The sequence below is a fragment of the Neopelma chrysocephalum genome, unplaced genomic scaffold (genome assembly GCF_003984885.1).
Source record: "Neopelma chrysocephalum unplaced genomic scaffold, ASM398488v2 Primary Assembly neopelma1_80b, whole genome shotgun sequence".
NCBI lineage: Eukaryota > Metazoa > Chordata > Aves > Passeriformes > Pipridae > Neopelma > Neopelma chrysocephalum.
In genome coordinates this window covers 112,414-130,964 of record NW_020897742.1, presented here as the reverse complement: position 1 = coordinate 130,964, position 18,551 = coordinate 112,414, and the positions used below count along the sequence as shown (strand labels likewise).

Sequence of the window (18,551 nt, the reverse complement as noted above, 5' to 3'; positions counted from 1 at the left end):
ATCCTATTGTTTGCACTATGATTTCAAATTTCATACAAATGGCCAATGACAAATGACAGAAAAGAGTTTAGAGAACTCATTCTGTTTGTAAACAGAGACAAGATGTAAAATATTTAACAAGATGGATATAATGATTAACACAGTAGTCTAACATTGTAAGGTTTTTATGAAAAAACAAATACCAGACTGGTTTAAACCATGGACATCAGCTTCTAAAAGATGCTGAGCACTGATACAGCAAGAAATGAAGATATTCAACATCCCTGAATAGAAAGGCCTTTTACAGATTATAAACTGCCACTATGAGATGGAGAAACTTAAGTTACCAGAGACTTTTTATTTTCTGACATACGTTTTTATGTTTAAATGAAAATTGAGTATAGAGATTCCAGGTAAGACTATATTCCTTAAACATTATGTGTCCAGTGCACAGATGCATAGACAGTGTCTGAGAAAAAAATAATTCTTTTGTTGAGAGTGGGGGAAGTTTGATTTTTTACTTGAATGTCTAAAATTCACAAACAGGTTTGCTAAGATTTTGAATATGAATTAAGATCAGTCGACTGCTGTCAGATCTGCATAATCCAAAATGTGTACCTGTGAAGACACCCATTGTGTTCACTAAATTATGCAAGAGGTTGTGGCTCTTTCTTCACATACAGCTTGTAGGGTTGGGGTCAGAAATTAATTAAGTGATTGAAATGGACCACAAAAAGGGATAATATTAAAAACCTATAAGATAATTCAGTTTCTCTCTTCAGAGACAATCAGATGATTTAATAGGTTTTGCTTCCACCTCTCAGCTCCTGTGACTTCATGACACATAGTTCAATTATTTCACCAACCATCACTACATGACACAGTTTTTCACTGATTGTTTCACATTGAATTGAAATATTCAATATTTCAAATGACAAAATTGCCACTGCATATGCAAATTCCTTTCCCCCCTCAGGATAAACTGTCAGAATTAAAAAAACTTCAACCAACAGACCAACCATCAGATTTTTGATGTGCAGATCTTTAGAACTATTTGGATTTAAATAACTGAAATTATTATACTTCTATTCTGAAGATACTTTTCCTGTATGACCACTCAATCTCCTATTAGCCCTACTCCTGCACCACCATGCTGAAGAAATGGGAATTTACCCATGGAGTACCTAACTCTAACTTTCCTCTGAAGAGCTTTTATATTAGTTTTAGTTAAGAACAGGAGGTGAATCTCCCTACCATTCCCACTTACCCAGCTTTAGTCAGCAGTGTAGACCTATTCTACAGCAGGGAAACAAATTCTTTGGAATGAAACTAACTCAGAAATGCTTTTCAAATGCTAGAATACATCCAGCCCATGTGACTACACTAGAGCTAGTCTTAACTAATCCTCCCTCCCTTAAAACTCCCTGACTTGGATATTGGGTCACCAGCACTAATCATTTAACTTTGCAGATCTACTCAGGAATTCCCAATGTAAATGGACCCTGAGAGTCTTTCATCCCCTACAGCAGATCCAGGTACCACGGTAAAACTGTAGTGCAGGTCTTATGCACAACTCTGCATTCTGGGCCCAAATGGTGGTTAAGATGACATAGTGATGTGACCCTGCCACAGAGCCCCATCCTTACAAATTGCACAGCAGAGAAACTTAATCTCACCACTAAAAATGGCTCTGTATCTGCACAGCTGTACTGGTTATGGTCTAACCCATATGGCAAAATTCATCTATTTGGGGAGGCCCCTTTTAACAGAAATTCTACCTTCTGCTTTGTCCCACTATTTAACAAGTCTCAGCTTGTTCTTTCACCTGTAAAATGGCCATATCTTCTGATGCAATGGGAAAATCTCTCTGCTCTGACACTAATTGTCACTGGAATGTGCAATGGGTATTTCAAGAAGCAACAATATGGAAAGTGTCCCTGCCCATGGCAGGAGGGTGAAGCTGGATGACCTTTAAGGTCCCTTTTGGCCCCAACCATTCTATAATTTTATCATCTACTACTGAAAGTATTTTGTAAAAGCTGTTTCTTCCCTCTGCTTTCTTATGTGTAAGCTGCTCAGTAAATGACTAATTTTATATAAGTGATGACATTAAAATAGTTTAAAAAAAATCTAGGGGTGGTAAAATTGACACGTGATTTAGTAAAATATTTGAAATGAAATTTTGACTGTGTATTGAGTAAATAAGAACCGTAAATAGATTGAAAATATTTTGAGAGTTACTTTAGATTACCTGAAAACACTTAAAGTAGCTTCAAAAGGTGTGATAAATGTGACGACCATTCTGGTGAAACTCTACAGCACATGCACCCTCGTATTTCATTATGGGTCACACTGAATTGAACCCTCCTGTGCTCCTTCCTTCTATCGAAGAAACACAAGTGTATTTCCAAGCATCCTGCTAAACTCGTGGCTGCTTCTGCCACCTAGTGGCTATTGCCCAGCTTAACAGAAACACAAACCAAGAAAAACACATCGAGGACGCACTTTGAAAGACAAAATAGGAAAACGAGCACAAACTTTTGTTTTGAAATGACACTTTTGAGTCCCGTTATTTTTCAAGTTTGTTGACTACTTAAAAAAACAGCAAACCTTTTGGACTGACTTCAGTAAAAAAAGAAAAAAGTTTTATACTGATCTTGTAGTATCAAAGTTTCAGAAGAGACATTGATTTTTTCAGGAAAACTTAACAGAACAATATGATTATTTTTATATCACATATTTCTAATTGTAAGTGCCATTGTTTAAACACTAAACTTGAGCTGACCTGGAAAAAAATCCATTTATGTGAGATTTATCTTAGGCAGAGGTGCTTTCATTCTTTATTTTCAGAACTCTGAAACGTCCTGTATTTCTGCTGTCACCACTCACTCAGACCTCTGCGTTACCTACATCTTCCCTTTTAAAGCTATATATTTAAAACACAAACAAAAATGCTACAACAAGGAATGCTGCAGTGTTTTTTAGAAAAGTAGTTGATTACATACAATAACAAATGTTTCTGGTAATCAGATATCACTGACATACTTGCAGGTTTGCACAATAATCAAGCTGAGAGAGATGGAACTAAGCCACAGAGTGCAAGTTCCTCTCCCATAAACTTTAGCATTTCATGAACTAACCAAAACCCATAGGAGACAGTTTAAAAGTACTTTGTTATGACAGGCCTCCTTCTTAAAAGCAAAGAAGTGTAATAGTTATCTATTTTAGAAAGAGTTTTATGATATTAATATTCAGAAACAAACTTAGCAAAACTGAGGACAGATGTCAGAATAGTTGTTGTGATCAAAAGCGGGATATTTGTGGCTTAATTCTCCTTCTCTCCCCATGTGGAATCAAAGCAGCTATGATCATTACATAATTCATTTTGAAAGTCAGGTGCTGCAGACCGGGATTCGTTCCAGTCAGCATACAAAGCATAGAACCAGCACAATGAGTGTTCAGCTATTTAGTCACCCAGAAAGGAAACATGAAGGAGAAAATCAAGACTTAAACCCTTTTCTGTTTCTACATTAGGGAGATACTCTTATCCTCTTGTAATCTTTATACCTCTTCTCTTCCTTGGAGGTAGGTAGATAACTATTTTTTTTCCCACAATGAATTCAGCAACACACTTTTATTTTAAAACTCAAACAGAAGAGAAGATGCTGACGATTCCTCTCCTCCTTTATAGGGTATCTTACAGATTGCAATGTTGTCTTGTAATTTTTCTACTGCTCAGATCAAAGCAAATACATAATTACTACCTGCCAAGAACAATCTAAGAAGGTTGCAGAGTACTTTTGGTGTTTAGACTGCAAGATGAACATCCACGTCATCCAAAAGATGTCCTTTGGGTAATATTTTTCAGTGTGCCCCTCAGTTTTGACAACAAAGGATAACTTTGTCTTATGTTCCCTCCACTCAAAACCAGTTTTCTTAAGTGTTGGAAGTTAGCGAGAACTGTGATTAGATATTCATTATCTGAGTTCAACAAGAGGCTTACTCAAACAGTGCTATGTTCTACCTACTGGCAGGCAGCTGGCAGCAGAGCTTCACTTATGATCTTCTGTTAAACTCTAGAAGAAAGCTTTTATTTTCCTTATACTATGCTTGAATGTGTAAGGAAAACGAGTACTCACTCCTCTACACAGAGTTTCATGTGGAGATGTACTGAAAGTAGGCCAACTCTGAAACAGCCATTTCTTACAGAAAAAAAATGGGTATAAACAGACTCTTCATCTCAGAAGAGCACAAAAGGTTATTTTAATTTTAGGTTTTCATTAACTATTTTAAAGCATTTACAGGAGTCATAGGAAAATGTTCCTGATGAGAAAATATACCTGAGTGGACATATTTTGGAACACATGAAGTGTGTTCCTCGTCCAGTAGTTTCATACAAAGAAAAACTTGAGATTCAGTTTTGGGGTTTTGTCTTAGTCAAGATTTGTTAAGAGTAAAGCCTCACACAACAAAATTCTTTTTCAACTGTATTTTATTTCTGTCAATGAAATATAACCTTACTAGAGTTCATTAATTATCATCTAACACCAAGTAGAATTACATAGATAAATTCAGTCAGAGCTTCAAAGCAACTTAGAGAACAGAAAATTTCAGTATTACACAGTTTTCATCAGCCTACTGCTATGCTAAAAACACTGGTATTCTATCTTTTTTATTCAAAGTGACACAAGTATGCTCAGATGTTTGGCAAGGTTCTCCAAAGTCTTTAGATACACTGCATATCCATCTCTTTAGAATAGTTTTCTTGTAATAAGATGTGTACTCAAGGAAATATAAATTTGGAATAGTCTTAAAAGACGGCCCACTTAAGCCCAACCAGTACACAGAACACAGCATCTCAAGTAAACAGTTCTCTTAAAAAATAAATTAATGTGTGGCATACACTAAGGTGATAAATTGCCATCTCAGAATAGAAATGTTACAAACCCATTTACTTGTAAGACTAGAAAAGCTTTTTGAAGTCTGCACCTTCTGTAGAGAGGTACCTGCTGAGGGTAAGATGCTTTCTGTGGGAAGGCCTTCTGGAGGAGCTGCCTAAAGAAAAGTACATATATTCAAACCCTGAAGTGTGCTGCTGTTACCTAGGGGGGCAAAAATTAAAAAAAAAAGGAAACAACAAAAAAAGCTGATATGGGCTGAGTCCAAAATGGAAAGCCTGGGGTACAGAGGGGAGTGCTCAGGACATTAGTGTGTCGCATTAGGAAAATAAACAACTTTACTGTTCAGAATGAGTGTGTACAATGTTACTTTCTGTTAAAGAAGTAAACAGACCAGAAAAAACTCAAAGGAATTAGATATTGGAGTTTTCCAGTAGTGGAATTCTGTTGACCAACATAGGAATGCAAGAATAAACTAGGCATTTTATCCAGAAACATACAGTTGAAGCTCAATCAGTGATAGACCTGTATAACCTTTGTTCTGAGTAGCCCTTACAAATACTTGACCCTGATAAACATGACCTGCAAAATCAAATTAAGAGCTCCTGTAAATTTCAGAGTTAATCCCAGTAACTCCAATACCACTTTAAATGTGTATTATACAGACTTTAACATATTAGCTGTATTTGGAAGTTACTACATCTCCGAGTATTACAAACCCAGCTTTTCTCTCTTAACTTTGCAAAGGGTAACTATGGTGCAGCAATCCTGACCAGTGAGGGGGGGAAGGGTGAAAATTAAAGGTAAACCCTTAGAAATTATTATACACAGGTGAACTCTTTTCTAAAGAGTGCAATCAATTATAGACACACCAGCATGTTAATATTTGTAGGATACAGCAAATCAAGTCTTCTTATTGTGATCACCTAAGCTTACATTTTTTGTAAAAAAAAAACCACAAAAAACAACAAAAAACCAAACCAAACAAAACCCCCACAAATCCAAACAATTCAACACTGCCCTCAACAAAAAATAAAAAGGTCAGACATACACTCAAAAGCAAGTGAGGCAGCACTTTGCAGCCTGTTAAGATGTACTTTTCACAGCCTGGAGAATTTCTTTCCGCCAATGGGAAAGAATAGGAGCTCTCAAGTCCTCTTGAGGCACCTACAGGAGACTCATAAGACTACAGGCACTTTACTCGAACTTTAGGGAAGACCTTATAAATAACAACTGCAACGTGAAAACTCAACGGGAAAATAACAACTAAACAAACAAAACCCAGAAGCAAACAAAACCCAGAAGCAAACAACAGACGGCGGCACGACTTTATACGGAAAGCCAACGAGCCCGCGCCCCCCCGCACACAGAAAGGCGGGACTCGAACCGCGGCCCTCCTCTCCAGCCCCGTCCTCCTCACGAGCGGCGCGAAGGGCGCGCGCGGTGCCGCGGCGCACGCGCGTTCCCGGGCAGCGTGCGCCCGCCGCGCGCTGCGCCGCCATCTTGGCCGTGGGGGTGCGAGCGGTGCTGTCGCTGTGGTGTCGTGATCCTGTGCTGGCGCGATCCGGTGCTGGCGCTCCTGGGTCTCGCACGGTCCTGTCTCGCCCGTAAGCGGTGAGGAAGCCGCGGCAGTTGCTGAGGGGTGCTGGTCTTCCCTCTCGGGTCTCGCCTGGCGGTGGCAGCGTCCGCGCGGTGCGGGGCCGTGCCCGACTCCGTGCTGGCTCCTCTTAGGTGAGCGCGGCGTCAGACAGCCCCGGGCAGAGCGGCTGCTTCGGAACATGTCCCTCATGTCCTGCACTTGGTTGCATTTAAAAGCCCTTTTTGTCGTGCCATGTCTTGCCTGTATGTTAGGTGGCGCGTTATACAGTGTGCATTTTGGTGGCTAAAGCGTTGCAAGCAAAAGTAAATGAGTGGCCGCTCCTGCTTAGAAAGTAGGTCGTAATACCCGCGTGGTATTTCTCTGACTGGGGTGGTTTTTGAGCTGCAGTGGAAAAAGAGTGTTCAGACCATGCTTTTAGGAAGGTGGATTCAGTTTTGTAATTTTTTTTTTTGGTGATTTTAAGATTATAGTTAAGCTAGGTGTGAGGAACTCGTGCAGGGTGTGTTTGTTGGGCAGGAGGAGGATTTAGAGAATCACAGAATGGTTTGGGATGGAAGGGACCTTAAAGATCATCCAGTTCCAACACCCTGCGATGGGCAGGAACACCTTTCCTTAGACCAGGTTGCTCAGAGCCCCGTCCAGGCTGGCCTTGAACACTTCAGGGGTGGGGCATCCACAACTTCTCTGGGCACCCTCAGTGTAAAGAATTACTTCCTAATATCTAACCTAAAACTGCTCTCTTTCAATTTGGAGCCATTCCCCCTTGTCCTATTGCTCTATGCCATTGTAAAAGTCCCTCTCCAGCTCTTTTGTAGCTCCTTTAGGTACCTGAAGGTGCTGTAAGGTCTTTCTGGAGCCGTCTCTTTTCCAGGCTGAACAGCCCTAGCTCCCACAGCCTGTCTCCGTGGAAAAGGTGCTGCAGCCCTCTGTTCATCTTTGTGGCCTCCTCTAGATCCTTTCTAACATGTCCCCATCTTTCCTCTGCTGAGAACCGCAGAGCTGGATGCAGCACTGCAGGTGGAGTCTCAGTAGGGAGGGGCGGAGTGGGAGAATCCCTTTCCTCTACCTGCCCCCCACGGTGCTTTTGACGCAGCCCAGGATACGTTTGGCTTTCTGGGCTGCAGACACAGAGTGCTGGCTCATGTTGAGATTCTCATGAACAAACACCCCCAAGACTTCATCCTCAGCACTGCTTTTGATAAGAGAAGTAGTAAAGGAATTTAGTTTACTTAAGATTCTCTGATGATTTTTGTACCATCCTAATGATTTGTCTACCATCTTTCCTTGTAGAGAGATGCAGAGTTGTTAATAATGGGCTGCTTTTTCTTTAGAAGGTGTCTTCTGAGTGAGTAAGCCTTAAGTAGTGGAAAGGTAAGTAAATAGCAAAAGGCCATTTTTGTAAACTGTAGAAATGTGACTGTATCAGTGTGCTGCTGTTATTTGGGCTGTAGTAACAGGGAAGCAAATGTTGATGCCAAATTGTTTTAATTTGTTATGTATTTATGTAGGCAGGGCTTTGTTTTGGTGAAGGAGAAGAAAAAGACCTCAGAGCATCAGTAATGCCCCTTCAAAAGTCTGATTCTCTGTAGTGATCAGGTCTTTATTCCCTGCAGAGAGAACCCTTCCCTGAAGGCTGTTTTCTTTCATTAAAAAACCCCCAGAATTTATCTTTCTGTTACAGGGAAAAGTAATAGAAAAGGGCCTTGTTGGAGGCAAGGCCTTTGTTATTTGGCAGATCTGGGTTTGGTACTGCTTTTGCTGTGAGGGGTTTTTTTGCTGCTGGTGGTTTTAGATTTTTTGGGGGGTTTTCTGTTGGTTTTAGATGTGATGTATTCTTTGTCTTTCTGCCCTCCTGCTTTATTGTAGGAGTTCTCATTTATTTATTACGGGTTTTTTTATTATTTTTGTGGAAGTAAAATGATAGGGATCAATATTTGTTCTGAGGAGAGCTTGGGTAGTCACTTCGTGTATGTTTATGACGAAAACTCTCATGGCAGTTCCACTGAAGATTTTTGCAGGCCAAGGAAGATCTCGCCCTAATGACTTGTTATTGAAACTGAAAGTTTAACTTTCAGCTTTACATAACAATTCATAAATCAAAATTTTTGTCTAGTCTCTCCTTGTGTGTTTATCCACTGTCTTTGCATTTGTTGTTGTCTACCTCTAATTACTTTATTAGAGGTTTATTTAAGGGAATTGCTTGATGAAATTATGGTCACGGACAGCATTTTTAGACAATGTAAAATCACAGATCCATTGACTCATTGACTTGTGAATTGAACTGGAAACTGAGTTTAAAGACCAGATTATAGATGAAGATCAGAAAAATATCTGAAGGTTTTGAAGATACTTAAACTGTCAGAATTGGAACGTTGAGACAGTACAAAACACAGCTGCCACAATTGTTACTTGATGGAAAGTGAAGTGTTGCACATGTTGATGTGCTTATTATGTTCTTTTAGTTATGAGAATTTAAAATATGCTATTGCTGTAAGTGATAGTATAGAGAGAGTCAGAGTATGTAAACAGTAAAGCACAGTTATAAAATGATTTGAATAAGTGATTTAGACAGAAAAAGCAGGGTGAGTGAGGGATGAGTCCTTGGTCATTGACGTGCTAAAAAGAAACAGACTGAAAGTACTTTTGCAGGTAAAGTCTCTTTGTAACTGCAGTTTCAGTGCAATAAAACACTGAATTGCATCTCCTTTGGAGAGATTTGCAATTAAATTTACTGGAGGTAAGTAGCAGTTGTGAGATGAGCAGACATTACGTAAATGACAGGAATTGGTTTCCACTCTTTTTTTTCTTTGAGAAGACGTACCTTTCTTTGAGAAAAAATACAGTCTTCCTGCTTGTCTGTCCTGCCACATTCCACATTCCTACATGTCCTTTACCTCCCTTGTCCCCCTACTTTTCTGATATAATCTTAAATTCTCTCTGTTATTTGGGAGCAACATTTTGGTTAGAAGTTAATCTCAAGTGATAGAATTAGCCTGTAGCCACAAGAGTGAATCCAGAGGTACTTTCTTCATGTTATCTGAGCATGTCTTTCAAAGGGAATTGTGTCAAGTGTATCCCAGTTGCATAAAACATGACATTCTAAAATGTTTAGCATACATTTTAACCGGAATTTTAAAAATATGCTATTAAAAGATTTTGAAAACAAATGCCAGGTAAGGAATTAGTTGCAAAGAAAAAATATGGAAAATTATCAGGATGATCATACTTCTTTTCTTTGCAGGCAGGATGGAATCTCTGACTCCTTTACCAGACCCAAGAGATATGAAATTGGAGATAAGTCACATAGAATGCCATCCTGAGTGCTTGGTCATAATGTTCCACGCTCAATACAACACAGGGTGTGAGCCTGACTATTACATACTGCAGAATGAAATACAGCGTGTGTTCAAAGTAAAAGAGAATGTTTGCATTGGTGGATCTTGTTTGGTGGAAGACACAGAAGGAGAATGGCATAGAGGAAGAGTTCTGGGAAAGAAAGGGACTGTCTGTGAGGCTTTTCTTATAGACGCTGGATATGTGTTGGCAGTTGAGGAAACACATGTTGCTGCTGCTTGTGATGAATTGTTTCAACTGCCTCCAAAGGTGGTTTTGGGTGTTTTTGCAAGCATACTTCCTCTTGGAGACAAATGGAGTCCAAATGCCATTAACTATTTTTCATCTCTGGTGGGATTACAGATTACAGGACACGTGAAGGCTGTTATACCACACCAGGTGTTTATTCTAGAAGTGCCAAAGATTATTACCGACGTTCTTGAACTGAAGTTAGGTAAATTGATTGATGGAGATTCATTTTGTCTTATTGTAGAAACTTTAAGAGTGTTGCCCCAAGGAGTGCTTTGTAATAGAATGCCGGAACTATTGAAACAGAAGTATCATGTCAGGCAGTTGTTTACCTTAAATAATTCTGAGAAACCAACAAATTTTTGGCATGTTCCAGATGAACTTTTTCCATGTCTACCTGTTGGCAGTAAAGAAAATGTAAAAATAACTGGTGCAGTGAGCCCAAATAAATTTTATTGTCAGATACAGAAGTGGCAGAAAGAGCTGGAAGATTTGACTGGAGCTATGCATTTGTACTATGAAGCTCTTGTTGGAGAAAATACTACATCTTGTGATAGTTTAGGGCTGCTTTGTGCTGCCAAGAGGCAAAATGGGCAGTGGCATAGAGGAGTGATAAAACAACTTCTCTCTGACCACGTGGAAGTCTGGTTTATGGATTTTGGTGTTACTGAAGCTGTGCCACCTAGTTGTGTTCAGAAACTTAGAGCTGAGTTCATAACATTACCAATGATTTCGTTTCCATGTGCACTGTCTTGTTTTGGTAGTCAGGATGAAACAGTAATAAAATTTCAGCTGAAAGAACTTATGCGGGCCCTGATAGGACAAACTTCTGTGCGTGTCCATGTTGATTTATACAATAACATGGAACACTTGTATTATATTACGCTGCAAAAACAAGATCTTGGAATTAATGCTAAGCATCCTGAAAACCTGAATGAGGTAGCTGCATCATGTGTCCCGCTTTTGGAAACAAAACTCACAAGTATTGCTGTAAACTACAAACCATGTCCTGAGAGACACAATTCGTTTAAGAATTTTACTGGAAATAAAGATACAAAAACATGCTTACCTGAACGGGATGTTTCTTTCTCCAGCCACTGCAAAAGAGAAGAAATGCAAATGAATTCTTTCTATCAAGCTTTTGTGGTACATATCATAAATCCATCTGACTTTTGGATTCAGACTTGTAGGTACCGGAATGAGTTTCAGGCCTTGATGACAAATATTGGCCACACATACAGTCAATGTGGAGCTGATGAAATGGTCCTTGAAAAGCCAGAACCGGGGTTGCTGTGCTGTGCCCGGTATAGCAGAGATGGGTGTTATTACCGGGCTGTTGTCATAAAAGTGCTTCATGCAAACATTACTGTTAATTTTTTGGATTTTGGAAATACAGATACGGTACCCTGTCACCATGTGAAAATATTGCTTCCTCAGTTTTCTGATTTACCAGCTTTAGCTATGGGTTGTTCCCTTGCTTGCACATTTCCTGTTGATGGTGTGTGGGTTAAAAAAGAAACTGATTTCTTTAAAAGTGTAGTGCTGAACAAACTACTGCTGCTTCATGTCATTGGAAAGCAAAACAACAAGTACATTGTTAATGTGCAGTGTAGTATTGGTTTGCAGCAAGGAAGTGTTGCTGTGTGTATGGTTCAAGCTGGGTATGCTGAATACCGGGAAAAGCCACCAAGGTCAGCACAGAAAAGGCGCAACTGTAAAAAATCAAAAATCAATGCAGAGAGCACTGGTAATATTCATAAAAGTAAGGTATCTGGAAATGGAAACGTACTTCAGACGGAAAAATCATTAAGTGTGTCTCCAATGCTTAGAAAATCTGTTATGCCATCCTGTTTTGGAGAAGGTGCTGTCTCTAAAATGCATAAATCGGTATGTGAGGAAAAATTGTTTTATAAAGAGTTCGTGTTTAAACCAGGAGATGTTTTTGAAGTGGTGTGTTCTTGCATTTTTTCCCCATCAGATTTTTCATGTCAGTTGCAAAGCAAACTGCCAGAGCTAAGTAACTTAATGGGACAAATTCAGACTTACTATGAAGATCATACCAGTCCTTACAAAACTGGACAGGTTGCCTGTATTGTTAAATGTCCCAAAGATGGGAAGTGGTACAGAGCAACTGTTGTGCAGCAGGTATCTAGAGATGAAGTTGATGTGGTTTTTGTAGACTATGGTTATCGAGAAAGGGTTTTACTTAAAGATGTTCAGGCTGTTCTTCCAGATTTCCTAACTCTGGAAAGTCAAGCATTTCGATGTGGACTTAAAAGTGTACCCTTACAGACTGACTCACTCAGTTGGTCTGAAGAAATGCATAGACAATTTGAAGACTTCATTTCTTCTTCTAGAGGACCACTGACTTGTGTCATTTATGCTGTTGTTCTTGTGAGCCCCAACTGTTTATGCAATGTTGTTGACTTACAGACTCCACTTACTAGTGCAGAGGAATTCCTCAGAAAACGTGGTCTCACCCAGTCTGAGTACGTTGGACTGAGAAACCTTGCATCTTTGGGTTCTCTGTACAGTTTTTGCTACTCATCTTTTAATATAAAAGTTGGAAGTGAGGAGGAGGTTTATATAACTCACATAAATAATCCTTCAAAATTCTACTGTCAGCTTAATCGAAACACTGAAACTGTGGAGGCATTGATGAAGAGAATTAGTGACCTAAGTAAAACGTTAAATAATGCAAAGTATGATACCAGCAATACACGATTATGTATAGCCAGATATTTTGAAGATGGTCTCTTTTACAGAGCTTTAGCTTTTCCTGTGGAAGCAACGTCCTATGTATGGGCTCACTATGTGGATTTTGGAAATAAGAGTATGGTAGAGAGAGACCAGTTGATGCCCATTCCAGACTCTGCGACTGACCTAATATTCACACCTATGCAAGCTATTAAATGCTGTCTGTCAGATTTTAGGGGGGAAAAAATTCCAGCAAGCATTACCAGATGGTTTGAGGAAAGATTTCTTGGTAAACTGCTGAAGGCTGTAATTTTATCCAGAGAATCAGATGGAAAGATTGTTGTGGAGTTGTATGATGGTCAGCTCAAAGTAAGTCAAAAACTTAAAAAAAAAATATCGGAAGAGCGGGCACAGAAAAGCTGTATGGAACAATTCAGAAGTTATGGAAGAGTGAGATGTCACAAAGGAGATGACAAAGAAATTAACAAAGTAAGTGTTAAAAATCCTGAAATACTTAAATTGGAAACCAAAGTGAAATGCCAAGTATATGATGACCAGACAGATACTGGAGAGAATTTTGGAGATGAAGAGCAAACTGCATGTAGCACATCAAAATTGTGTACTGGATCCTTAAACCAGCAAACTTTACAGAACAGCAAAGAGCCAGGCTTTAGAAATACTTTCAGTGCTGTTCCGGAGAACAGAAAACCTCTGATTGGAGAAGCCGCTTCTCACTCACACTCTTATTCTGCTTTAACTTCAAAGGAAATAACTGTAAATGCTCTCTCTGAATCTCATAATGAAAGACTTCATTGTACAGGTCAACAGGAAAGGAGTAATAAAAATACACCTACATTAATCAGTCTTCCTCAACGTGATATACAGGTGAATACCGAAGTAGCAGTTTATATTTCTCATATGAATAGTCTATCAAGTTTCTATATTCACCTTGCAGAGGATGAAAACTTAATAATAAAATTAGCAAATGATTTAAATGAAAGCTTGGAGAATAGGGGTCTTGAAAATTGCTTAGATGAGCTCATGGTAGGAGATCTCATAGTTGCAGAGCATGAGGCTGATTGTTTTTACTATAGAGCAGTTATTAAAACTCTGAAATCAGGAAACTCCTTTGAGGTAGAGTTTATTGACTATGGTAATGCTGCAGTTGTAAGTTCATCAAACATCTGCAGGATTCCAGAAGAGTTCTTAACTCTGCCAAGGTTTAGTGTTCATTGTTTTCTTAGCAGTGTAAAAAGTGTTTCTGGTGAAAGCTGGACTAAGGAAAGTGCTGCTCATTTAGCAAGAAAATTAAGTAATGGGCTAGTTACTTGCAAGTTCTTACAGCAGCATGGAGAGCAATGGGAAATAGATGTAATTTGTGATGGAAAGTCTGTGTCTAATGACCTTCTGCGGGAAATAGACGAGGCAGGGTGGCAAAACGCACAAATGTGTCATTGTGACAATAGGCCAAACCAAAACGGTAATCCTCAAGATAGGAAGTCTGGGAATGGTTTAGATGGTCAAAGTGAAACTGAGGGTGTTAGGATGAAAAATACTTCCCAAACCCCCATAAGTATCCTTCATCAAGTTATAAATTTTGGACAAGTAGAAGCAGCAGAAGTGGTTAATATTTCGGAGACTGGAGAATTTTATGTACAGTTAGTTACAAATTTGCAAATACTGCATGAGTTAAATGTAATGCTTGACAAAGAAGCACAAAGAAGTGATTTGCTTAGAGTGGATGACATTGAAAAAGGACTGGAATGCATGACACAATCTGAAAAGAACTTTAGGTGGTATCGATCGAAAGTGATAGAGAAATTTGTCAGGGAGAAGTTAATGCTAGTTTTTTTCATGGATTATGGCATGTGCGAAATGGTGTCCTTAAATAATGCAAAGATGCTCAGTGATGAGATTAAAAATGTTCCTAAACAAGCTGTGTTTTGTAAATGGATTTGGTTTAAAAACCTGAAGAAAATTCAGTTTGACCATGTATTAAATGCATTCCTGGATTCTGAAATAAGGATCTTGTTTTTGAGGTTTTTGAAATCCTCTGGTATCTGGGAGGTAGATATTTTAATAGGGGAAGTTATGTTTCAGGAGTATTTGAACCAGTTCTTAAGCCATTGTCAGACAATTGTTGGACCAGAAAAATCCAGAAATACAAACTGTAAGGAACTTGGTATGTCATTCAAGATAAATTCAGTCATGTGGATGCTGCTGCGAAGTGGCAGAACGTATCCGGGGTTTGCAACTGCAGTTACTGATCCTTCAAACTTCAGCGTCCAGTTTGAAGTCTTCTTTGATTGCATGCGAAAGTTGTCCTTACTGCTCTCTGATGTTCCTGACAACTTGCCAGCTCTCCCAAAAGAACATGTGACCCCTGGTGCCAGCTGCTTGATCAAATTTGGACTGAAAGCAGAGTGGTACAGGGCAGAAATTAGCGAAGTAACAAGTCAGTCTGTTGTTCTTACATTTATTGATTATGGCTTTCTGAAGAGCATTCCTTACTCTGAAATCCATAAACTTAAAGCTATTCCAGAAAGTCTGTTTTACTTGCCACGCTTGGCACAGTCTTGCTCTTTGCATGATGCAGTTCCTGCCACAGGGGAACACTGGAGTGATGAAGCTATACTTTTGTTTCAGAAGCTTCTTCTTAAACCGTTTCTGATATTTCATTTCATCCACTATGGCTCTGAAATGAAATTAGAAGTGGATGTTCTGTACGATGACAGCAGTCTAGCTGATGTCTTAATTGCTTCTGGCCATGCAGTCTGCTCTCAGAGTAGGTGCTGCCCCATTCCAGTTGACAGTCTTAAATCAGAAGAAATGGATCGGCAGCCTGAGTGTCTGGATTCTAGTTACTGTGCTTCCCTTTGTGAACCAGATTATAATTACGATGAAAATTCTGATTTTGCTGACAGAAGTTAGGCAAAGAAGAGAAAAGCTGTCTGAAGCACAGGACTACCTATAATAGTTTCAAGTAAGGAAGTCAGTAAAGTGACTGCTGGAGTATCATTAACAAAGGATCTGAATTCACACAACACTGAAAGAAAAAATAACCTGCAAAAAATGGACAATACTGTGAAGACATTGGGATTTTTTCAGCATTATGATGATAAGAAAAGTAAAGTTGACATAATACAGAGTAAATCTGCAAGCAGAAGCTCTGTCTGAGACTTGTGATTCTGATGTTCTGCAGTCTGGGAAGTGTGTGAAGATACTGTCAAAAGAATTAGTTAAATAATGAGTAGACTGCAGTTAGGAAAGCACTACTTCAATGCAAAAAAGAATACAGATACTGCTCTTGGTATATATTTTTTCTCCTCTAAGATCTCTTGTTATATTTAGACAATCGTGTCTTTGACAAACCTTTCTGTTGGAATGTTCTTGCAGTTTTTGTGTGTCTATGTGTAAAACTGTATTTGCAATAACATCTGTTTTACAGTGGTGGTGTCTCCTCCTTGTTTTGAATTTTCAGAAAACAAAGATGCAAAACATATCCTTCTCTTTGTTTCTGATTCTGAAGTTTCCATGTAAGAATAGTTTCTCTCATTAGGAGAATGTTTACTAATAATAATCCAGAAACCTGGGTCCCCATTTATGGGAGGAACATGAATGAAGTTGTTGTCAGTTAGCTCTTGATGTACAGTTAGTATTGACCCATCTTAAGGTTCTCTTGGTATCTGAGTTGCATCACAGTTGGGGTCATTCACTCTGCTGAGTGTGTGTTTGATTGATCTCTCTCCTTCATCCTCCTCCTCATCTGTCAGAATGAGGAAAGGAAGTTTTCTCTGAGCACTTAGTCAAGTCAGGATACTGTTTTTACCTTAAAGCGAAACATTGGGAGCCTTTGCTTTTTTTCTTCTATGTAGGAGGAGGATATTTCAGAACTGAAAAGTGTTGGTATACTGTATGTGTCTAAGAAGAGGGTTTTTTTTCAGTATCCATTCTGAAATGGTAAGAATTTGTCAGCTGTTTTTCTGATTATTTATTTTTCCCCTCACCTCCTTCCTCAGTTGTTTGGACAAAGATAAAGCATGAAGAGGCCTGAAGTATGAGGGGTTTTCTTTGTTTTGTGATTGTTTGAATTTCAATGAGAAAATGAATGCAACCCTAATGATAGACAACACATCTAATGCATGTCTATAACAAGATCTAAGAACACACAACCCCCTGCCCCCCCCCCCCCATATCACGATGTATTTAACTAATATGAAAACCTGAAAGCTCTATCTGGAAAGCGGAATCTAATTTTTTTTAAGGGAAAGAGATGTGTCTGGGAAAGTCAAATAAATAAGTAAGACAATGCCAACGGATCTTTACAAGGTTTTCTCTGCTGATGAATTTTACATAAAGAAAGCATGCAAATATTCAGCGTACAAATGAAAAATGCCCATTAGTAACAAATCAGAAAATGTGTAGGGTAAAATTTCTTAAATACTATCTAAAGTATCAGAAATTTTATGTTAATGTATTGATTAAATAGAGGGGTTTTTTTAACAGTTTGTGATTAACTGTTTTCTTTATATTGCTCTGTTTCTTTATATTGCAGAATTTCAAGTTTTTCTTACCTAAAATTAAAAAAGTTTGCTTTGTCAATACTTTGATATACTGCTTGCTCTTAGGATAAAACACAAAAGTCATTCTGGGCAACGTTGCTTATGTTGAGTGATGACTGCACTTGCTGCACTAGGCTATGTTCATTGTAGTGCCAAGTAATAATTTTCATCTAGAGGCACTGACACTTAAGGGTCAGTTAACTCTGATTCTAACTTCTGGCTATCTTTGAGTTGGAAAAGTAAGTGTTTGAGTGTCTCTTCTTTTTAAAAATCATTTGGATACCCTAAATTCCAAATATTAGATTTATTTGCAAGAATATGTGGTTTTTTTTAACTTGTAATGAGACTAGCTCGTAATAGTATTTCTGTTTCTGAAGGTCTGATTCTCAAAGTGCTTCAAGGAGAAACTAGATAATTGAAAGCATTTTCAGGATTATACTATACCTGTAAATACAGAAAATGTCTTGTTGCCACTGTTGATGCAGATTTTCAGAAGTGTGTTACACAGATGTGATATGATCATTAGAGTAAGTTGCAGGGATGTCTCACTGTATGTTTTATGCCCAGTCTTCTTTCTTTAGTGTGTACCTCTCCTGTCCCCAGCCTCAGCTGTAATAGCATTTTTCCTGTAAGTAGGAGAAGCTGTAGTCAGAACCTAGTGGAAAGAAGGTGTCATTTATTAATGATGTGGAAGTTTAGGTGTGGGAAGTTGAGTTTTTGTATTTGTTTTAGGGCAAGCATAATGCTGGACACACACACACACACACACACACACACAACTTTGCGTAGTAGTGAATTTTTTTGGTAAAGTTTAATTTGAAACTATTGTTTATCGTTTGGTTGAATTTCCTATATGTGTTTCTGTGTTTGTTTATACTGTGTCATTGATTACTGTGATCATTTTTATTTTTAATCCATGAAGTTGATAAAGAACCAGTTTCATTTGTTTGGAATTAAGTGTTCCTGTGTATACTGCCTTTCTATTGTGAATGAAACAAAAATAATACTAAAAATACTAAATAAATAAAATGCTCATCTTCTGTGTGTAACTTGCCTTGCCTAAGACATTACGAATATTTTGAAGCTTTCTGTAACCGTTGAGGTTGGTGAATGCATTGGAAAACACATTGGAAGCTACGTCAGTATGTTCCTCATTGGGCAGTGCCAAGGAACAATCCTTGCTCTCTGGGCCAGCAGCTGTGGCATGTGTTATATCTGTCCTGTGCTAATCAA

At 38.6% G+C, this 18,551-nt stretch overlaps 1 protein-coding gene across 5 annotated transcripts in view; it reads left to right on the top strand.

Moving 5' to 3' along the window:
* The first annotated feature begins 6,380 nt into the window (after positions 1-6,380).
* TDRD15 (tudor domain containing 15) overlaps positions 6,381-18,551 on the top strand; it is an 84,321-nt gene continuing 72,150 nt past the window's right edge. For 3 of the 5 annotated variants that reach the window (XR_003535373.1, XR_003535372.1, XR_003535374.1), the window contains exons 1-2: positions 6,381-6,608; positions 7,768-7,848. Coding sequence is in view for 2 of the 5 variants with exons in the window: in XM_027690315.1 (XP_027546116.1) it covers positions 9,724-15,687 (5,964 nt within the window). In the remaining 3 variants the exon portion in view is untranslated. Of the gene's footprint in view, positions 6,609-6,654; positions 6,780-7,767; positions 7,849-9,718; positions 18,489-18,551 lie in introns of those variants that run through there. The other 2 variants (XM_027690315.1, XM_027690316.1) reach the window with 2 other exon arrangements.